Source organism: Bos grunniens, chromosome 7, assembly GCF_055505025.1.
Source record: "Bos grunniens cultivar Pamir isolate PY7600 chromosome 7, Bosgru_T2T1.0, whole genome shotgun sequence".
Lineage (NCBI taxonomy): Eukaryota > Metazoa > Chordata > Mammalia > Artiodactyla > Bovidae > Bos > Bos grunniens.
In genome coordinates, this window is record NC_141171.1 from 44544355 (window position 1) to 44567227 (window position 22873).

At 40.6% G+C, this 22873-nt stretch overlaps 1 protein-coding gene across 3 annotated transcripts in view; it reads left to right on the top strand.

Moving 5' to 3' along the window:
* Positions 1-22873, top strand: part of HSPA4 (heat shock protein family A (Hsp70) member 4) — a 61426-nt gene that overhangs the window by 21975 nt on the left and 16578 nt on the right. For all 3 annotated transcript variants that reach the window (XM_086411572.1, XM_086411571.1, XM_086411570.1), the window contains exons 4-9: positions 2350-2472; positions 11134-11233; positions 11877-12010; positions 14743-14987; positions 19077-19153; positions 20359-20510. In XM_086411572.1, the coding sequence (XP_086267698.1) occupies positions 2359-2472; positions 11134-11233; positions 11877-12010; positions 14743-14987; positions 19077-19153; positions 20359-20510 (822 nt within the window). In that variant the 5' untranslated portion in view covers positions 2350-2358. The remainder of the gene's footprint in view (positions 1-2349; positions 2473-11133; positions 11234-11876; positions 12011-14742; positions 14988-19076; positions 19154-20358; positions 20511-22873) is intronic.

The following is a 22873-nucleotide window of genomic DNA, read 5'->3' on the forward strand; positions in this document are numbered from 1 at the left end:
AACTAAGGATCATGGGAACAGGTTCAAGTCCAAGAGATGTTGAAAATCGTGGGAAAAAGATAGTTTTGCAGTTGTAGCTGAGAATTCAGTTGAATTTGAAAGTAAAGAATTCTGATAACTGAAAAATGATCACTGGATTTACTTAGGGTATTTTCAGCAGTAATTTAAAAACAGTTTTAATGGGCCTAATGATGGATAAGAAGTGCAGAGGAGGAAAAGAAACGGAGATGAGGAAATGAGGATTACTTAATAGTTATGAAAGAAATAGGGTGGGTATTGGCAGATTTAGTCAGAAGAGCCACGGGAGGAAGAGACTAGGGAGAACACCTGTGGATCCAAGTATGAGGCTGGAGGAATTTTGGAAGACTTACATGAGAAAAGAAGAGGTAGCCCTGAAAGAGGCTCACTGGGAGGATTATTTTTCCATCTGTATTCAGTAAGGTGAGAAACTATTCTAAACCAGAATAAATTATAGTTGGGTTTGGGAGGGAGAAGGTGAGAAGATGGTTTTCAAGTTCGAGCTGGAGCTAAAAGTACAGAGTTGACATTTTTTGGTCTGTGTTGTAGTTGGGAAGTATGGATGTGGAATAGGACCTTACCTTAGGCAGTCTTTTCTGCATTTACAGTTTGTACTCTTGTCAGAATTTCATACCTTTATGCATGGTGTAGGATATCTTGAAGGTGTCAGCAGTTACTTATTTTGTCAGGTCTGTCCTTGATGTTGGGGCTAAGACAGTGAATAGTCAGTTCAGTCGCTCAGTCGTGTCTGACTCTGTGACCCCACGGACTGCAGCACGCCAGGCTTCCCTGTCCATCACCAACTCTTGGAGCTTGCTCAAACTCATGTCCATCGAGTCACTAGATCTGACAAAAACTATTGCCTTAGCTTGGATCCTAATTGAGGTGATGATTATAAAGTCAACACAGTGAGCAAAGTAAAGTATACATAGTATGTCAGATGGTAAAACAGTTTCCACCACCAGGCCCTTTAATGGAGGGGCAGTGTGGGTGATGGGGAGCTACACACCAGTTTGCTTCTTCCCAGGTAGTTGTCTCAAGTTTTGCTGGTGGTCAGAACATACCGTTTACATAGTGGTCCTCATGAACGCAGATGAAAGGAGCAGTGACCCTACGAGAGACTGACTCAGACTTGCTTGTGAGTGTCCAGGAGTCTCTGGAGGAGGCGTGAGTTGGCGGTGGATTGCTGCAGGGTTGGGGACACTGAATGTGGCAGTGTGTGCATGGGACCTTTTGAAGGAGGTCACCATTACCTTACATGTAGAGTACATTAACTTACATGTAGAGTACATGATGTGAAATGCTGGGCTGGATGAAGCACAAGCTGGAATCAAGATTGCTGGGAGAAATATCAATAACCTCAGATATGTAGATGACACCACCCTTACGGCAGAAAGCAAAGCAGAACTAAATAGCCTCTTGATGAAAGTAAAAGAGGAGAGTGGAAAAGTTGGCTTAAAATTCAACATTCAGAAAACTAAGATCATGGCATCCGGTCTCATCACTTCATGGCAGATAGATGGGGAAATAGTGGAAACAGAGACAGACTTTATTTTGGGGGGTTCCAGAATCACTGCAGATGGTGTTTGCAGCCATGAAATTAAAAGATGCTTGTTCCTTGGAAGAAAAGCTATGACCAACCTAGATAGCATATTAAAAACCAGAGACTTGATCTTACCAACAAAGGTCCATCTAGTCAAAGCTATGGTTTTTCCAGTTGTCCTGTATGGCTGTAGGAGTTGGACTGTAAAGAAAGCTGAGTGCCGAAGAATTGATGCTATTGAACTGTGGTGTTGGAGAAGACTCTCAGAGTCCCTTGAAACTGCAAGGATATCAAACCAGTCAATCCTAAAGGAAATTTGTCCTGAATATTCATTGGAAGGACTGATGCTGAAGCTGAAACTCCAATACTTTGATGTGAAGAACTGACTCATTTGAAAACACCCTGATGCTGGGAAAGATTGAGGGCAGGAGGAGAAGGGAATGACAGAGGATGAGATGGTTGGATGGCATCACTGACTTGATGGACATGAGTTTGAGCAAGCTCTGGGAGATGGTGATGGATAGGGAAGCCTGGCATGCTGCAGTCCGTGGGGTCTCAAAGAGTCAGACATGACTGAGCTGAATTGAACTGAACCTCATCTCCAGGTATCCTGGTTGGTAGGCACGTTAACAAGTTAAAAGTGATCTTTAAATTATTTTTGCTTCCAAAACTAGTTTTCTGAATTTCCTCTTGAGATAATGTTCCACTGATGATTTAGAAATTACTCATTTTAGGTTTTTAGGACATGAAGAAATACAATGTTTAGATCCTTTTGTTTTTTATTGCAGGTGAAGTATATGGAGGAGGAACGTAGTTTTACCACGGAGCAGGTGACTGCCATGCTTTTATCCAAACTGAAGGAGACAGCAGAAAGTGTTCTTAAAAAGCCTGTTGTGGACTGTGTTGTTTCGGTAAGTTTTATCCCTACGCATTATTAGGGTCTGTGAAGAAGCAGAAAGAAGAAAGCTGTTAATTGAAAATAAATTGCTTTTTGTCTTAGGTGGTAACCATTATTTTAAGAACTTTTCAGACTGGTTCTCATGAATTTTTTTTTCCTTCCCTAGTTTTTGCTCTTGCTTCTATTCTGTCTGTTTAAAGGCTTATCTCTGACTAAGCCCGCTTCTTCCTGGATTCCTTCTAGCACCCCGCATAGTGCCTGGCACTTGGTAGCCTCTTGTTTGTTGAATTAGTTGAATACTCTCAATAAGAAATGCTTTTTCTCTATTCCTGTCTCTGTATCTTTGCTGTTTTTATATCCAGCACTAAAGGCAAGACAGCAGTAGACTTCATCTTGTATTTTCCACTTGCCTATTTAGATGGAAGCCTGGCTGTTTATAGCTTTGTGCTTGTAGTATGGTGGCGTCCTTAGGTACTGTTGAAATTTAGGTGGTTGAATTTGTTTTTCCAGTGAATCACCTCATTCTGCAGTTGTTATCTGATATTTTAGTTCTTTGGCTTCTTTTGTCTTTCTAAATTTTTATTAAAAAAATTTTTTTTGATGTATAGCTGATTTATAGTGTAATTTCCCTGTATAGCAGAATGACTTGGTTATATTGAATACATTTGTATATGTATACATGTAATGTGTTAGTCGCTAAGTTGTATCTGACTCATTTGCAACCCCATGGACTGTAGCCTGCCCAGCCCCTCTGTCCATGGAATTCTCCAGGCAGGAAGACTGGAGTGGGTTACTGTTCCCTTCTCTAGGGGCTCTTCCCCACTCAGGGATGGAACCCAGGTCTTGTGCATTGCAGGCAGATTCTTTATCGTCTAAACCACCAGGGAAGCCCCATATATATGTGTGTGTGTGTGTGTGTGTGTATGTGCATATGTATATTCCTTTCCATTGTGATTGTGACAGGATATTGAACATAGTTCCCTGTGCTGTACAGTAGAACTTTGTTGTTTATTGGCCTATTTCGTCTTAATTTTGGTGCAGTGTTATTTCACCCCATAGTCTTTGTCTGATGGAGTTCTTGTTTCTTGTCTATCTAGTAAAATCGTACTGACTTTTGTCAGGAAGAACTGGATTATGGCCTATAATCCACATTTGGAGGACGCAAAGAAGAATGCTACTTCCTTTAAAGAGCTCAAATTCAATACAGGCGCTGTGTTTCTTAGATGGTTTCTGCTTTCCCCCAAATCTCTAGTGGACTTTCAGGTTTCAGTGGACATTTCCCCCACCTACTGTCCTAACTTTGATTCTGAATTTTGCTCTGTATTCAGTTCAGTCGCTCAGTCGTGTCCGACTCTTTGCGACCCCATGAACCGCAGCACGCCAGGCCTCCCTGTCCATCACCAACTCCGGAGTCCACCTAAACCCATGTCCATTGAGTCGGTGATGCCATCCAACCATCTCATCCTCTTTCGTCCCCGTCTCCTCCTGACCTCAATCTTTCCCAGCACCAGGGTCTTTTCCAATGAGTCAGCTCTTTGCATCAGGTGGCTAAAGTATTGGAGTTTCAGCTTCAGCATCAGTCCTTCCAATGAATACCCAGGACTGATCTCCTTTAGGATGGACTGGTTGGATCTCCTTGCAGTCCAAGGGACTCTCAAGAGTCTTCTCTAACACCACAGTTCAAAAGCATCAGTTCTTCGGCGCTCAGCTTTCTTTATAGTCCAACTCTCACATCCATACATGACCACTGGAAGAACCATAGCCTTGACTAGATGGACCTTTGTTGGCAAAGTGATGTCTCTGCTTTTTAATGTCTAGGTTGGTCATAACTTTCCTTCCAAGGAGTAAGTGTCTTTTAATTTCATTGCTGCAGTCACCATCTACAGTGATTCTGGAGCCCAGAAAAGTAAAGTCAGCCACTGTTTCCATTGTTTCCCCATCTATTTCCCATGAAGTGATGGGACCGGATACCATGATCTTAATTTTCTGAATGTTGAGCATTAAGCCAACTTTTTCACTCTCCTCTTTCACTTTCATCAAGAGGCTCTTGAGTTCTTCTTCACGTTCTGTCATAAGGGTGGTGTCATCTGCATATCTGAGGTTATTGATATTTCTCCCAGCAATCTTGATTCCAGCTTGTGCTTATTCCAGCCCCACGTTTCTCATGGTGTGCTCTGCATAGAAGTTAAATAAGCAGAGTTACAAAATTTGCTCTGTATAGAGGTAAATTTTAATGTAAAATGGCAAGACTGCCTGATATGCTTTTCCAGCTTTTGGGATCAAGTTAAAGGGTGATGGATTAAGTTATGTGTTGCGGGTCCTTGAGAATTTTGGTGATTTACTTGGAGAGTTTACAAGACTCAGAATAAAGCCATATTCATGGCTAAGATCTATTATAGTGAAAGGATGCAAAGCAGAATCAATAAAGGGAAATGGTATGTGGAGAACATCTGGAGGAAACCAGCTAAAAGCTTCCGAGTCCCCATCCATTGGAGTTAGACCAGAAGTTCTTAATTCCTCGAAAAACAAGTTGTAACAACACACGTGAAATATTATACACCAGGAGAGTTCTGCCTGAGGCTCAGTCCAGGATTTCTGTTGGGGGTCATTCACAAAGGCATGCTATACCTTGGATGTACCAAAATACGAGAATTCCAGAAGGAAATTTAAGTATAAAAACATAAACTACGTTGTACAGTTTAGGCACAGTGTACCACTCTAATGATTTAAGGAAATTTTCCTGTCGCTTTAGGGAACTACTTATTCAGATTCCTGGATCCAGGGAAGGGCTAACCTTGCCATCGGGCCTATCTAAGGATAGTGGTCTCTGGCCTCTATGTGAACTCTCTTCTGTGCAGTTGCTGCTCTAGATTTTGGTGCTATGGTGTATCTGATTGCTATGTAAATAGGGCCTGGGTGTATTTTGTTCCATTTGTAAACTGATTATTGTTAAATATAAGCTTTATATTTTGGGAAAGTTAATAATAGCCCTTGTGTTGGAATCAAATCACATGTATAAAAGGGTGTATGGGAAGCTTTAGCACCTCTGCTACCTACTACGTAGATTTTCCTTCCCAGAGATTACTAGTTTTACCATTTTGTTACAGATCTTTCCAGAGGTTTTTATGTACCCAAGCAAGTAAGTATAGGTCCTTCTTTACTTTTATTTTTCTTTTAATAAATTTTGGACGTTTACCTTATTTGTTCCATAGCATTAGAGAGGTGCTTCGTTCCATGTAGTGGAGCAGAATGTCCCAGTTTATGCATGTACCATAATCTATTAATATTTAACCATAGTCTCTTTTTTGGGGGGTTTCCCTGGTGGCTCAGCTGGTAATGAATCCTCATGCAACAGAGGAAACCCTAGTTCAATTCCTGGGTTGGGAAGATCCCCTGGAGAAAGGATAGGCTACCTACTCCAGTATTCATGGGCTTCCCTGGTGGCTCAGACGGTAAAGAATCCACCTGCAATGCAGAAGACCTATCTTTGATCCCTGGGTTGGGAAGATCCCCTGGAGGAGGGCATGGCAACCCACTCCAGTATTCTTGCCTGGAAAATTCCCATGGACAGAGGAGCCTGGTGCGCTACAGTCCATGGGTTCGAAAAGTTGGACACGACTGAGCAACTAAGCACACAACACAGCATGGTCTCTTTCTGTTGGACATCTCGGTTACTTCCAGATTTTGTTTCTTTAATTGCCAAGAATATTACAGTGAGTAAAAGTTGGACAAATACATTTTGCTCTTACATGATAAGTTTGTAGGTTATAGGCTAACTTCCTGGAAGTGCAGTTGCTGGGACTGAGGATACATATGTTTTAAATTTTAACAACTATTGTTTAATTGCCCTTTAGAGAATTTGTACTAATTTATACTTATGTCAGCAGTGCATAAGAGGGCTTGTTTGACCACAGCCTCATCAGCTCAGCTTATTGGCGTGTCAAATAATTCTGATCGATGAATAATGGTAGCAAAGTATGTGCGATTTTGATATTTTACTTTTTAGGTAAACTTGAATGTTTTATAATTTATAAACCATTTTGTATTTCACTTTTTGTGAAATATTCCTATCCTTTCCTCATTTTATTTTAAATTTATGGTCCTCAGTTTTTTAGAAAACATTTTTTAAAATCCTTTTCTCCACTGCATTTTTAAAACTTCTAATTAAAAAAAAAAATGTTTATTTTTGGCTGTGCTAGGTCTTTGTTGCCGCACAAGCCTTTCTCTAGTTGCTGCAAGGGGGGCTGCTGTCTAGTTGTAGTGTGTGGGCTTCTCATTGTGGGTTCCTCTTCTGTTACAGAGCATGTGCTCTAGGGCATGTGGGCTTCATTAGTTGCAACTCCAGGGCTCTAGAGCACAGGCTGAATAGCTGTGGCCCACAGGCTTAGTTGCTCTGTGGCATGTGTGATCCTCCCGGATCAGGCATCGAACCTACGTCTCCTGTGTTGGCAGGCGGATTCTTTATTACTGAGCTACCAGGGAAGCGTGGTCTTCATTTTGATTTGTAGTTCTTCGAATATTAGAGAGATTAGCTCTTTGCTGTTTTATAATGTGAGTTGCATATATTTTTCCTCATTAGGTTATTAGAATTTTTTAATGAATCAAATGTTTCAGTTCTGCTCCCCCTTTTCCTTCCCTAGCAAAACATTATCTTAGCAATTGCTCTCATTTAGCACCTGATTGACATCAAACCAAAGACATCAGTCCAACAGACGTGGGCTGTGATCACTTGTAAACTTAACATTCGTAGGTCTCAGTGCCTGTGAGCATTAGAACACCTGCCCCTCCTTCTGATCCCTTGTGTGCGAGCTCAGTCATGCCCGACTCTAGCCTGCCAGGCTTCTATGTCCGTGGAATTCTCCAGGCACGAATACTGGAGTGGGTTGCAGTTTTCCTCCTTCAGGCGACCTTCCTGACCCAGGGATCAAACCTGCATCTCCTATGTTGGCAGGCGGATACTTTACCACTATGCCACTTGGAAAACCCCTCTTCTTATCCCTTTGTTGTTCAGTCACTGAGTTGTGTCTGTCTCTGCAAGCCCATGGACTGCAGCACGCAAGGCTTCCCTGTCCTTCACCATCTCCCGGAGCTTGCTCAAACTCATGTACATTGAGTCAGTGACACCATCCAGCCGTCTCATCCTCCGTCACTGCCTTCTGCTCCTGCCCTCAATCTTTCCGAGCATCAGGGTCTTTTCCAGTGGGTTGGCTCTTCCCACTAGGTGGCCAAAGTATTGGAGTTTCAGCATCAGTCCTTCCAATGACTATTCAGGGTTGACTTCCTTTAAGATTGACTGGTTTGATCTCCTTGCAGTCCAAGGGACTCTCAAGAGTCTTCTCCAGTACCACAGTTGGAAAGCATCAATTCTTCAGCACTCAGCTTTCTTTATAGTTCAGCTCTCACATCCGTACATGACTACTGGAAAAACCATAGCTTTGACTGTATGGACCTTTGTTGGCAGAGTTATGTCCCTGCTTCTTAATACGCTAAGTTTGTCAGAAGCTTTTCTTCCCAAGGAGCAAGTGTCTTTTAATTTCATGATTGCAGTCACCATCTGTAGTGATTTTGGAGGCAAAGAAAATAAAATCTGCCACTATTTCCACTTTTTCCCCATCTGTTTGCCATGAAGTGATAGGACTAGATGCCATGATCTTAGTTTTTTGAATGTTGAATTTTTAAGCCAGCTTTTTCATTCTCTTCTTTTACCACTCATCAAGAAGCTGTTTAGTTCCTCTTCGCTTTTTGTTGTTAAAGTGGTATCATCTGCATAACAGGTTGTTTATATTTCTCCTGGGAATCTTGATTCCAGGTTGTGATTCATCCAGCCTGACATGTCACATAATGTACTCCACATGTAAGTTAAATAAGCAGGGAGACAATATACAGCCTTGATGTACTTCTTTCTCAATTTTGAACCAGTCTGTTGTTCCATGTCCGGTTCTAACTATTGCTTCTTGACCTGCATTCAGATTTCTCAGGAGACAGGTAAGGTGGTCTAGTATTTCCATCTCTTTTTTTTTGACAATTTGTTGTGATCCACACAGTCCAAGGCTTTAGCGTAATCAATGAAGCAGTAGTAGATGTTTTTCTGAAATTCCATAGCTTTATCTGTGATCCAGTGGATACTGGCAATTTGATCTCTAGTTCCTCTGTCTTTTCTAAATCCTGCTTGTACCTCTGAAGTTCTTGGTTCACGTATTATTGAAACCTAGCTTGAAGGATTTTGAGCATGACATTGCTAGCATATGAAATGAGCACAATTGTATGGTAGTTTGAAGATTCTTTGGCATTGCCCTTCTTTGCGATTGGAATGAAAACTGACCTTTTTCAGTCCTGTGGCCACTGCTGAGTTTTCCAAATATGCTGGTGTATTGAGTGCAGCACTTTAACAGCATCATGTTGTGGAATTAGAAATAGTTTAACTGGAATTCCATCACTCCACTAGCGTTGTTCATCATAATGCTTCCTAAGGTTCACTTAACTTCATACTCCAGGCTGTCTGGCTCTAGGTGAGTGATCATGCCATCGTGGTTATCTAGGTCATTAAGACCTTTTCTGTACATTTCTGTGTATTCTTGCCACCTCTTCTTAATCTCTTCTACTTTTGTTAGGTCCTTGCTGTTTCTGTCCTTTATTGTGCCCATCTTTGCATCAAATGTTCTCTTGGTGTCTCCAGTTTTCTTGAAAAGATCTGTCTGGTCCTAAATCTGTCTTAGGTGTGCTAACAGTGCTGGCCGCAAGGTGGTGGAAGAGTCATGGCACTGCATTCTGCTGGGATTGGAAGCCAAGTAGCACCTTGAAAGCAAGTGAAAAGTTTTTTCTCAGGCGACAGGACTCCAGATAGGGTCCCAATCGTGCTTACTCAACATACTCTCCCTGGGTTGGAATGACGATAAGGACCATCCTCCCCAGTAGCACAGGGGAGGATTCACAAGCTGGGTTACACTTTTTTAAAAAGAGATCGAGTGTCAAGGAAGTCTCGTCTCAGGGGATGGGACAGAGAACTCACAGGTTGGCTCTGCTGGCCAGGGGAAACACTGATTCCAGCTTAGCAGCCTTTGTATGATGAGTCCTTTCCCAAATCCATGAAAATACTCAGAGCTCGTCAGACCATTTTACTTACATGCAGTTTTCAACTGTCAGAGGAGGTCAGGACTGTCTGGCCTGGGGCTTTTACTAGGATCTTAATTCAGGATTAGCTATTCAAAGCGTGAAATAAGAGGGAATACATTTTAAGGATCAAGGCTGCTCTTTGTATCCCTGCTGAGGGAATAATTTTAGACATGATTGGTATAGAGAAAAGTGGGCACTGGGCAGGGCACAGGCCGACTTTCAGGTCCAGGCTTCTTCATTGGTATGGTAGAAGTGGGACCTCAGCCTGGGGTCCAGCTTATCCTCTGCAAGGCTAGTTGCCTCAGCCGGTGCAGCTCATGAGCAACTTCAGGAGAATGAAGACGTGAGACATGATCAGGCCAAATCAGAGCTCCTAAGTCTGCTCTACCAGCTTCTGGCACAACATCATCTTGAACTTGAATTGTGTATACCCAGAAAAGGCTGAGGAGAAGGCAATGGCAAGCCACTCCAGTACTCTTGCCTAGAAAATCCCATGGACGGAGGAGCCTGGTAGGCTGCAGTCCATGGGGTCTCGAAGAGTCGGACACAACTGAGCGACTTCACTTTCACTTTTCACTTTCATGCATTGGAGAAGGAAATGGCAACCCACTCCAGTGTTCTTGCCTGGAGAATCCCAGGGACGGGGGAGCCTGTTGGGCTGCTATCTGTGGGGTCGCACAGAGTTGGACACGACCGAAGCAACTTAGCAGCAGCAGCAGAAAAGGCTGAGCACAGCCAACTGCTTCTCTCCGTCCTGGGAGAGGTGCATGGAGATGATAGTGGGGAAGTAGTGCCAAGCTTGTGAGCAGCGAAGAAGGGCACAAACATGTTTAGCCAGGAGAAGCTTGGAGCCAGGCTGTAATCACACAGGGTCAGTAGTACAAAAAACACCCAGCAAGTGCACAAAGATCTCAGAGGCAGTGAATCCTAGCCACTGCACCAGCTTCCAGAACAAGAAAAGCATCATGCAGGTTGAGTGAAGCAGGGCCCAGCTGAGTGTCCCACACACTGGGCTGTGCCCCCACTCCCATGGGCCTCTCTGATGCCTGCTGTTGTTGCTGCCAGGCGAGTGAGAGGTAGCGAGCAGTCCTGCTTGCTGTGGCCCTTGGCCCCAGTGCCACTGATTTCCCGGCCACATCTTGGGAAACCAGCACTGGCCACCAGAGGGTGCTCATCTTGACCCGCTGGTTCTTTTGGGTTTTATGTTATATTTAGAAAATCCCTTCTTTTTTTTCCCCTTCTTTCTTTGACAGTAAAGATTGCCTTTTATTCTGATACTCATGATTTTTAAAAAACATTTACATCTTTGGTTTGAAATATATGTTGGTATTTGGTGTTTAGTAGGGATGCAACTTCATTTTCTATATGGCTGTCCATTTGTCCCAAGACTCTAGAGTAGCCCAGATAACGCTGTACTGGTTTGAAAGATTTCCTTGATCATATACAGAGTAAATAGCTGTAGCTATTTGAGGGCATTTCTGGCTTTTACTGTTTTTTTGACAGGTATATTTTAAATCAGGAATTTCCATAATAATGGTAAATTAAAAAATTCTTTTTATAGGTTCCTTGTTTCTATACTGATGCAGAAAGACGATCAGTGATGGATGCAACACAGATTGCTGGTCTCAATTGTCTGCGATTAATGAATGAAACTACTGCAGGTAAGTGACTATTAACTGAATTTTTTTTTTACTTGCTCAATCTCAAAGGTTGTGAAATCTTAAAACCCTAGGGTTTCTTATTCCATATTTTACTTGGAGCACTTACCAGTATTTTTGGGTACTCTGTCACATATGAAGAGTTTACTTGACAAGTACTTTTTCGGTATCTTCATAGCACTTTGATATTTAATTGCATGCTTTTTTGGAAAGGAAGTGCATTTATTATGTGTTTGGAGCATTGCTTTGGATTACATATTGGGTTTTTCTCCCAACTTGTGGGCCAGTAGAGTCAGAGGGGTGGGGTTTATAAAGCAAGATCTCAGGAGGCAGAATATATGGGAATGTTGAGAGATGGCGCAAGGGAATATGGGGGAAAATGTTTGGAAAAGTGGGAGAAAGTTGTTTTGGAAAAAACTGCCACAGTTGCTGGAACTGGAAATTGGAAACATGAAGGAAGCCAAAGTGAAATGAATGTCAGCGTATATCTCTTTGAAGTCAGTGTTATTTGTGAATAAACCATGCAGAGCTTATAAGGATTTTGAATCTTTTTTTGCAGCTGTAAATCTGTTTTTTCCTATGTAAATGAATTTTAAGTTTACTACTAAAATGCTAACATTATGTTTATTTTTGTATTATTGTGTAGTTGCTCTTGCATATGGAATCTATAAACAAGATCTTCCTGCCTTAGAAGAGAAACCAAGAAATGTAGTTTTTGTAGACATGGGGCATTCTTCTTATCAAGTTTCTGTATGTGCATTTAATAGAGGAAAACTTAAAGTAAGTATATTTTTCCCAGGAGACTGTATTACAGATGTATGATAATTAGGAATTCATGAGAGGCAACTTAAAGTAGTTGGTTATGGAGTTGTGTTTCAGGGCTTCCTTGGTGGTCCAGTGGTTAAGAATCGTCCTGCCAATGCAGGGGATATGGGTTTGTTCTCTGGTCCAGGAAGACGCCACGTGCTGCTCAGCAGTGAAGCCTGTGTGCCACGACTACTGGCCCTGTGCTCTAGAGCCCTTGGGCTGCCACTGTTGAGCCTGCATGCCACAAGGACTGAAGCTTGTACGCCTAGAGCCTGTGCTCTGCAGCATGAGAAGCCACTGCAACTAGAGGAAGCCTGCTAGAGAAAACAGTGAGGGCCCACCTCAGCCATAAATAAATACATATCAAAGAATTTTGTTTCACTAGTGGAAACTTGGTATGAGCCATCTGAACTAGAAGTTAGTTGTGTAGGGGTGGGGTGGAAGTTGAAGGCCCAAAGTAATTTTTGAGGTGTTGACAAGATAATGAAGCAAAGAGCATAGAACTTGAGGAAAAAGTCCTTAGATTCCTGAGCCTGTTTTTTTTGTCTGTAATGTGGGGAAAATAATGCTTGCCTTGCAGGTTTACTAGGGGGAGTCTTTAATGTATAGTCCCTTCAGAGGTCTTAACACTGAGGATTAAGGGATGATAAGGGTATTCTCTTAAGGTTTTGAATGTTCTGGGAACAGGGTGGAGTGACTAGAACTTGGCTGGCCAAAAGAAACCAGCCTAGGAGTTCTAGTCTAGATGTCTAGAGATGATAGAGCTCTGGAGAAAGCAGTTTTGTACACAGAGAAGTCTAGTAATGTTAATGGCAAGGAGGGACCGGAGGGTGACGCTGGTCACAGTTGAAAAAAGCTTTTGTAGTATGTATATACACTTCCTATATTAGTCTCTTTATTAAAGTAAAATTTATGTAGAGTGAAAGGTATAGATTTTAGGTGTTCAGTGAGTTAAAAAAAATTTTTTTTAATTGAAGAAAACTACACTTCAGTGTTGTATTAGTTCTAGGTATTACAGCATAGTGATTCAGTTATACATATATTGGTAAATTCTTTTTCAGATTCTTTTTTCCTTATAGGGACAATTACAAAATTGCAAAATACTGAGAGTAGTTCCCTGTGCTATACAGTAGGTCCTTATTGGTTCTCTAGTTTATTTATAGTAGTGTTAATCCCATCTTCCTAATTTATCCCTCCCCCTCAGCTTCCTGTGGTTAACTTTGGTAACCATAAGTTTTTTTCCTTTGTCTGTGGGTCACAGTCAGATTTGATAGTGTTTGCTAGTTCCTCAGTGGTACATAAAATCAGTTTTCTAGCTTGGTGATTTTATCTAGAATGTACTTAAAAACCAAGGATAATCTGCATATTCGCTTTAATTACTTGGGTTCTGTATCAGGGTTTTTGCTGCCAGCTCTAAATTGGCTTTCTGCTCCCCCAACTTGGGGGTTGGTCTAATGGAACTACCTATCCCAGAATAAGTATTTTTTAGATTTGAAGGGTATTTTGAGTTTCTCTTTGTTACAGTCCCTTGTTTCTTTGAAAAATGGACTTGATTCTGCTTTATATTCTGATTTGTCCCCACCCCCCCCCCCTTTTTTTTTTAATATAAAGCAGATCTTGGGGATGGTTGGGAAATAAGAGGATCATAATTTTTACAGATACAAATGATGGACCAAGTGTTATTCTCAAGTGTTTAAGCTTTACTTTTATCCATAATAGGATTATTTCTAAATTCCAGTTTATACTCTCACTTTTTAGACAGCAGGTATTGGCTATAATTTAGCCTTGTCTTTGAGTCAGAGTGATGAGTATTAGTATTTGCTTCACTATCAGCTGTCACTTGTCAGTTTTCCAATTACAGTTTAAATTTAACTATCAAAATACTTACTATAGAATCATACCAAATTTGGAAACATATATGTATGAAGGAAAGACATTTATGATCTTACTACAGTTTGATATATTTCATTCTAGTCATTTATGAAAACAAAATTGGAATTACACAGAACTGTACTCAGTTCTGTATTGTCTGTTTTTTTTTTTCTTTCTTTCATGAGATCACTCACTAAGAAAAACTTCCTGAGGACATTTAACATTCTTTGAAGAGATGGTTTTGAGGGTGTTGGTCATCACTTACTTAGCCAGTTTTCTATTATTGAATCTGATTAGATCTTCTGATTTCCTTTAGAGATTTAGAAAAGGATAACCCAACCTAATTATAGTTTTCTATGTTGAATAGAAACAGATTACTGTGAGTTAAGGCTTTAGCATATTTTCTGGTGGTAAATTGCATGAAGCTAAATAAGCCTTTGGTATTATTTGCAGTTTTGTGGTAGAGATAAGACTAGATCTGTATATGACATGTTAGTGTATTGGCTCTTGAATTATAATTATTGTTTGGAGTCAGATTGGTGTAGTGGGGAAGGCATAGGTTTTAAAATTGAGATTGGGTTTTGAATTCTACTTCTACCGCTTAATATCTTTGTGACCTATAGATTGTCAGATCTGTTTAGATCTGTAAATTGAGGGTTATGATGTCTCATTTCGTAGTGGTTGTAACCTTGTTTAAATGACATATGCACATTGCCTTGTTTCGACCTTAATGTCCCTTACCACCTTTTTATTACAGTTTACCAGTTACATATATGTCATGATAAAATTTTAAATTGGTTAGTTTTTTAACTAATTATCATCTTTTCCCAAAGGTTCTGGCCACTGCATTTGACACAACACTGGGAGGCAGAAAATTTGATGAGGTGCTAGTAAATCACTTCTGTGAAGAATTTGGAAAGAAATACAAGCTAGACATAAAGTCCAAAATCCGTGCATTATTACGACTGTCTCAGGAGTGTGAGAAACTCAAGAAATTGATGAGTGCAAATGCTTCAGACCTTCCTTTGAGCATTGAATGTTTTATGAATGATGTTGATGTTTCTGGAACTATGAATAGGTAACCATATTAATATTTTGATGGTAAACTGAACTGTGGCGTTTCTCTATATTAGCCTTAATTATCTAATTGTTGAAGTTATCGTGATTGTTACAACTTCAGATTTTGTAGGTAAAAATCTAGAGGCCATTCAGGATCTTGCCTTTAATGTGAAGGTTGGGTTTGATTATTCAAATAATTTCAACTAATTGATTTGTTCTGGTTAATTGGTTAATTGAATGTTCCAAGAAATTGGCAGTTCTTCAACATGTGCCTGTGTTAAACGTGAGTCACTAGTTTTCATAAATTCAGGGCAGAGTGCTTTAATGCAGAATTATATGGAATTTGCTTTAGTCATTGACTCAGAAATTGTGTTTTTGAGTAATTCAGTATCACTTGAGACAACAGGTCTTTTTGTATGACATGATAAGAATTCTGGGTAATTTGATGTTTCAGGGTTATCCTCAGAAACACCCAGAATGTGTCTGTTACCAGGTCAGGTTGCATGGATGTTCTTCAGGATGTGAACTCTACTTACTGGTAGAATTTAAAGAAGACTATGGATTGTTTGGGAAAGTGTGGCCTGAGCCATGCTCAGAATGTTGAGATGGGCATCAGAATTGCTTCTAGTCTGCCAGAATTAGATTACTGTGCCTAGTAACCAGATTGTAGTCACCTTTCTCGTCTACTTGAAGTGATGGTTTTCATTTTAATTTTTTTTCATTAAACTGTAGCTTTCTTGTGTTTGTATAATGTATTAGGTGGAATCCTACACTATATGTTTGGCTTCTTTTGTGTCTGGCTTCTTTAACTTAATGTTTCTAAGTTCATCCACGTTGTATGTGTTTGTACCTCATTGCTTTTTATGGCAAGTAATATTCCATTTGTGTGGGCAGATCACATTTTATTCATCCATTCATTAATTACTGGACATCTGTGTTTCCACCTTTGAGCTTTTGTGATGAGTGCTTTAGAAACATTCACCACAAGTTGTGTGAGTATCTTGTTTTCAGTTCTTTTGGGTATGTAGCCAGGAGTGGAATTGCTTGGTCATGTGGTAATTATATACTTAGGTTTTTGTGGAATCACCAAACTATTTTCAGTGTGTCCAGTGCATCTCTAGTGGAAGTGCTCACTTCCCTCCTAAAAGCTCAGAAATACTTATTTCACGTAAAAATGAGTAAAATGCTGAGTTACCATATGATTTAGCATTTCTGCTCTTAGGTATATATCCAAGAGAACTGAAAACACATTTACACAAAAATTTATACACAAATGTTCATAGCACTCTTTTTTTTTTTTTTTGATAGAAATGTGTTTGTTTATTTGAAATTTAAATTACACTGGTGAACCTGTATTTAATCTAGCCATCGTGCTGCTGCTGCTGCTAAGTCGCTTCAGTCGTGTCCGACTCTGTGCGGCCCCATAGATGGCAGCCCACCAGGCTCCCCCATCCCTGGGATTCTCCAGGCAAGAACACTGGAGTGGGTTGCCATTTCCTTCTCCAATGCATGAAAGGGAAAAGTGAAAGTGAAGTCGCTCAGTCGTGTCTGACTCTTAGCGACCCCGTGGACTGCAGCCTACTAGGCTCCTCTGTCCATGGGATTTTCCAGGCAAGAGTACTAGAGTGGGGTGCCATTGCCTTCTCCAGTCATAGCACTCTTTATGATACCCCCAAAATGGAAACAACCCAGATTCCCATCAACTGATAAACTAGATAAACAAAACTCAACTGATAAACAAAATATGATATGTCCATATAATAGAATATTATTTGGCAATTTAAAAACTGTTGAATAGATGCATAGTATAGCATGAATGAACGTTGAAAAATTTATGCTAGAGGAAGGAAATGTTAAAATTACTACATTTTGTCTAATTCTGTTTATATGAAATGTCCAAAATGAGTGGTTGCCTAGGGCTAGGGTTTTGGTGGAGTTGGAAGAATAATGTTAATGGCGGTAAAAATACTCTTTTAGGGTGATGAAAATGTTTTAAAATTGATAGTGGTGATGCTTGCACAATTCTGAATATACTAAAAGCCATTGAATTGTGCACTTTAAATATGACACTTTTTGTGTCATTTCTATTGTATGTGAATTTAAATTTCAGTAAAACTTTATAAAAAGGAACGACCTCTGCCACTGCTGTCTTTCTAGAATGCTCTGTGTACTTTGTTTTTCATGTTTTTATTATGGACATTTTCAAATATGCAGCAAAAGTGGAAGAATTTTACAGTGAACATTCTTATCCTGCCACTTAGGCTCTACCGATAATATTAACTACTTGTTTTTTCACCTACCCATTGATCTATCCGTCCTTCTGTCTACCCATCAGTTTTATCTTTTGATGCATCTCAAAGCCATCTATCTAGACACTTTTAAGTATGCGTATTAACCAGAGTTTAACGTTTGTAGTTTTTGGTATACTTTACATAAAGACATGCTCAACTTTTAAGTGTCATTTGCTAAGTTTTGACAGTTGCATGCATCCTACAAACCACTACTCTCCATCCTTTTAGAAGTTTTCTCAGTGCTCCATCCTCAAGGGCAGCCATTGATAAGGTCTTTTATTTTGAGGGACATAGATTACGTTTACCTTTTCTAGAAGTGTAAATGAAATCATACAGTATTTCGTCTTTTGTGTAAGACTTCTTTGGTCAGCATGAAACTGATACTCATTTAGCTCAGCAGTCCCCAACTGTTTTGGCAACTGGACCTGGTTTCGTGGAAGACAGTTTTTCCACAGATGTTGGGGGTAGGGAAGATGGGAATGATTCCTGGATGATGCAAGAGCATTACATTTATTACGCTGCTGCTGATCTGACGGGAGGTGGAGCTCAGGTAGTGATGGGGAATGACTGTAAATACAGATGAAGCTTGCTCTCCAGTCACTTCCTGCTGTGTGGCCGGGTTCCTAACAGGCTGAGGACCAGAGCTGGTCTGTGGCCCGGGTTTGGACCCCTGACCTAGTTGCTGCATGTATCATCTGTTCTTGTGTATTGCTGCCTAGTGTGACGCTGTAGACTTAGGTTTTCTCCTACTGCTGGACTCAACTCTTTCCACTTTTTTGATATTAGGAACAAAACTGTCATTTTAAACTTGATTTTGGTTGCTATACATCCTCATCAATATTGGTATTAGTGATCTTGAATTTTTGCCATTCTGGTGGGTGCATTCTATACCTCTACTGTTTTTCTTTTTTTGAGATGTAATTCGTAAAAGTTAACACATTTATAATTCAGTGGGTTTTAATATATTCATAGAATTGTGCAACCATTACCACAACCCAGTTTTAGAATATTTTCATTACCTCATAAAGAAACTCTAAATGAGCTATCGTTCTGTGAAAAGACATGGGAAAATCTTAACTGTATATTTCTAAGCAATAGTAGTCAGTCTAAAAAGGCTGTATGATTCCAACTATATGACATTCTAGAAATATTTGACATTGTATATGGCATTCTATGTGATAATGATATGACATTCTAGAAGAGAGAAAACTGTGGAGACAATAAAAAGATTCAGTGGAGGTTCAGTGAAAGGGAAGGATGAATAGAGTATGGAAGATCTTTAGAGTAGTGAGACTATTCAGTACGGTACGGTAATGGTGAATACTTCCGCCATTTGTCAAATTATGTAGAACCTTAATTTATACTACCATGTATCAGTATTGGCTCATCAGTTGTTAGAAATGTATCTTACTAATGCAAGATGCTAATAGGGAAACTGAGTTGGGAGTAAGAGGTGTATGGGAATTCTCTGTACTTTCTGTTTATTTCTCTGTAAACCTGCTGCTGCTGCTGCTAAGTCACTTCAGTCATGTCCGACTCTGTGTGACCCCATAGACAGCAGCCCACGAGGCTCCCCCGACCCTGGGATTCTCCAGGCAAGAACACTGGAGTGGGTTGCCATTTCCTTCTCCACTAATATGTTGAGAAATTGCTAAACTCTTCCAAAGTGGCTGTAACATTTTATGTTCCTGCCAAGAATGTATATGAGGTCCAGTTTCTCTGCATCTTTGCCAGTGCTTGTTATGTCTGTTTGATTATAGTTATTTATTCTACATAAAAGTGGACTGTGACTTGACCTGTTGTTTTTTTTTTCATAGAGGCAAATTTCTGGAGATGTGTGATGATCTCTTAGCTAGAGTAGAGCCACCGCTTCGTAGTGTTTTGGAACAGGCCAGTAAGTATTTTTGTGATTAAATCGTTCATCTTGGGCTGTCCGGAGAATGTTAACTCTCCCCACCCCTCCATCCCCAGTTGTACCAGTTTTCACTGTATGAACTACTTCAATGCTATATTAAACTTCTTTTTACCAATATCTTCCCCCTGCAGTACCTCCAGTAGTATCTGGGAAAGTCTTAATAGTTTTCCCCAGAAACATAATTCAGACAGATTCAAAGATGGGTTTAATGTCTTAGGTATTTCATGGTGGTAAAAATTATCTTTAGCAATGTTGCTGTGGTAGTTTTGTGGGATTTTCTGTCAGTGAATCTTGTTGACTAAGAAGGGGGAGGATATGATAACCATATACTTAATTTAATCTCAGGGTAAAAGGTAGAAGTTTGATTTAAGAATATATTACTGTTGTTTCCCAAATCTTTGACAGACCTTTTCCTAGAGTCCACTCTTGTACTCTGATCTTGACACAGGCTCAGATATGAAAACGGAGGGATTTTGACAAATGTATGTTCTTTTCATACTGGTACAGCCCGTTTCTTTAAATAGCCCTTCTCAACAGATTGTCACTCAACAGATTATTGCATAAAATGTGAGCAGGAAGCCAGGTGGTATTAAGAGGTATTTTATGAATGACGGCAGAGCCTTGGGTGGTACCCTCTTTCCTTCTGTTATGAGGAGACTGAACCTGTATCGTAATCTGAGCCAGCAGAGCCCTGAGGTCCCTCGACTGATACTCTCAGACTGTATCCTGAAGTCTACTTAGTCTTAGTCCACACAGGCCTGTCAGGCTGGGTCAGACAGACCTTCCTTACCACTTGGTGTCCGCCTTTTATTTTCTTTATGGCTAGCTTAACTTTTGGTGTTTTAACACTTATTTGTGTGAGTCTTTCTGAGATTGCAGGACTTCTGCACTATAGGACTTTAGTTATTCCTCACCCTCATCTCTTAAATCTCAGTACTGCTGTGCCACCCTGCCCTCATTGTTTTGAGCATTAAAATACAACTACCTGCTTCCAAATGGCACAGACTTTTATGTGTGTGTGTGTATGTTACTGTGGAGGGGATGAAGAGTGGTGGTGGGTTTTCTTACATATTTTTGAATTATTTTGTTGTGATAAGATGTTATATTGCTCTCTTGTTTCATTGTAAAACATGAATTGAAAGATTCTTTTAATCTAAGTGTCTATTCTAATTGTTTTTAAATAGAGTTAAAGAAAGAAGATATTTATGCAGTGGAGATAGTTGGTGGTGCAACACGAATCCCTGCAGTGAAAGAGAAGATCAGCAAATTTTTTGGTAAAGAAATCAGTACAACACTAAATGCCGATGAAGCTGTCACTCGAGGCTGTGCATTGCAGGTGAGCTTCCTTTCGTTCACAGGCAGCCACTGACAGGTCGTTGTAGCAGTCCAACAGTGGCTAACGTATCCAGCTAGTCTGAGACTAGCTCCTGATTTTAGGTCTAAGATTCTGAAACATTTGTTTTAAAATTGATACTAGAGGTGGCCTTCATAAATGGAATTATTAGTACTATATAACATGTAATAAGATGAAAGAATTTACTAGAAACATAAGTAGGCCTGAAATACTACTAGAATTTGGTATATTTGTTACATGAAGTAGTGTTATACATCAGTTAAATAAAGGTTGAGATTAATGGAAAAATAACAAGGAATAGCTAGATTAATGGGTGATTTGACAAATGATAGACACTTATAAAACCACTTATTTCAGTTCAGTTCAGTTCAGTCGCTCAGTCGTGTCCGACTCTTTGTGACCCCATGAATCGCAGCACGCCAGGCCTCCCTGTCCATCACCAACTCCCGGAGTTCACTGAGACTCAAGTCCATCGAGTCGGTGATGCCATCCAGCCATCTCATCCTCTGTTGTCCCCTCCTCCTCTTGCCCCCAATCCCTCCCAGCATCAGAGTCTTTTCCAGTGAGTCATCTCTTCTCATGAGGTGGCCAAAGTACTGGAGTTTCAGCTTTAGTATAATTCCTTCCAAAGAAGTCCCAGGGCTGATGTCCTTCAGAATGGACTGGTTGGATCTCCTTGCAGTCCAGGGGACTCTCAAGAGTCTTCTCCAACACCACAGTTCAAAAGCATCAATTCTTTGGCGCTCAGCCTTCTTCACAGTCCAACTCTCACATCCATACATGACCACAGGAAAAACCATAGCCTTGACTAGACGGACCTTCATTGGCAAAGTAATGTCTCTGCTTTTCAATATGCTATCTAGGTTGGTCATAACTTTCCTTCCAAGGAGTAAGCGTCTTTTAATTTCATGGCTGCAGTCATCATCTGCAGTGATTTTGGAGCCCCCCAAAATAAAGTCTGACACTGTTTCCACTGTTTCCCCATCTATTTCCCATGAAGTGATGGGACCAGATGCCATGATTTTCATTTTTGAATGTTTAGTTTTAAGCCAACTTTTTCACTCTCCTCTTTCACCTTCATCAAGAGGCTTTTTAGTTCCTCTTCACTTTCTGCCATAAGGGTGGTGTCATCTGCATATCTGAGGTTATTGATATTTCTCCCGGCAATCTTGATTCCAGCTTGTGCTTCTTCCAGCCCAGCGTTTCTCATGATGTACTCTGCATATAAGGTAAATAAGCAGGGTGACAATATACAGCCTTGACGTACTCCTTTTCCTATTTGGAACCAGTCTGTTGTTCCATGTCCAGTTCTAACTGTTGCTTCCTAACCTGCATACAAATTTCTCAAGAGGCAGGTCAGGTGATCTGGTATTCCCATCTCTTTCAGAATTTTCCACAGTTTATTGTGATCCACACAGTCAAAGGCTTTGGCATAGTCAATAAAGCAGAAATAGATGCTTTTCTGGAACTCTCTTCCTTTTTCCATAATCCAGCTGATGTTGTCAATTTGGTCTCTGGTTCCTCTGCCTTTTCTAAAACCAGTTTGAACATCTGGAAGTTCATGGTTCACATATTGCTGAAGCCTGGCTTGGAGAATTTTGAGCATTACTTTACTAGCGTGTGAGATGAGTGCAATTGTGTGGTAGTTTGAGCATTCTTTGGCATTGCCTTTCTTTGGGATTGGAATGAAAACTGACCTTTTCCAGTCCTGTGGCCACTGCTGAGTTTTCCAAATTTGCTGGCATATTGAGTGCAGCAGTTTCACAGCATCATCTTTCAGGATTTGAAATAGCTCAACTGGAATTCCATCACCTCCGCTAGCTTTGTTCGTAGTGATGCTTTCTAAGGCCCACTTGACTTCACATTCCAGGATGTCTGGCTCTAGGTGAGTGATCACACCATCGTGATTATCTGGGTCATGAAGATCTTTTTTGTATAGTTCTTCTGTGTATTCTTGCCACCTCTTCTTAATATCTTCTGCTTCTGTTAGGTCCATATCATTTCTGTCCTTTATCGAGCCCATCTTTGCATGAAATGTTCCCTTGGTATCTCTAATTTTCTTGAAGAGATCTCTGCTGCTAAGTCACTTCAGTCGTGTCCGACTCTGTGCTCTGTGCGACCCCATAGACGGCAGCCCACCAGGCTCCCTCGTCCCTGGGATTTTCCAGGCAAGAACACTGGAATGGGTTGCCATTTCCTCCTCCCATGCATGAAAGTGAAAAGTGAAAGTGAAGTCGCTCAGTCGTGTCCAACCCTCAGCGACCCCATCTCTAGTCTTTCCCAATATGTTGTTTGCCTCTATTTCTTTGCATTGATCTCTGAGGAAGGCTTTCTTTTCTCTCCTT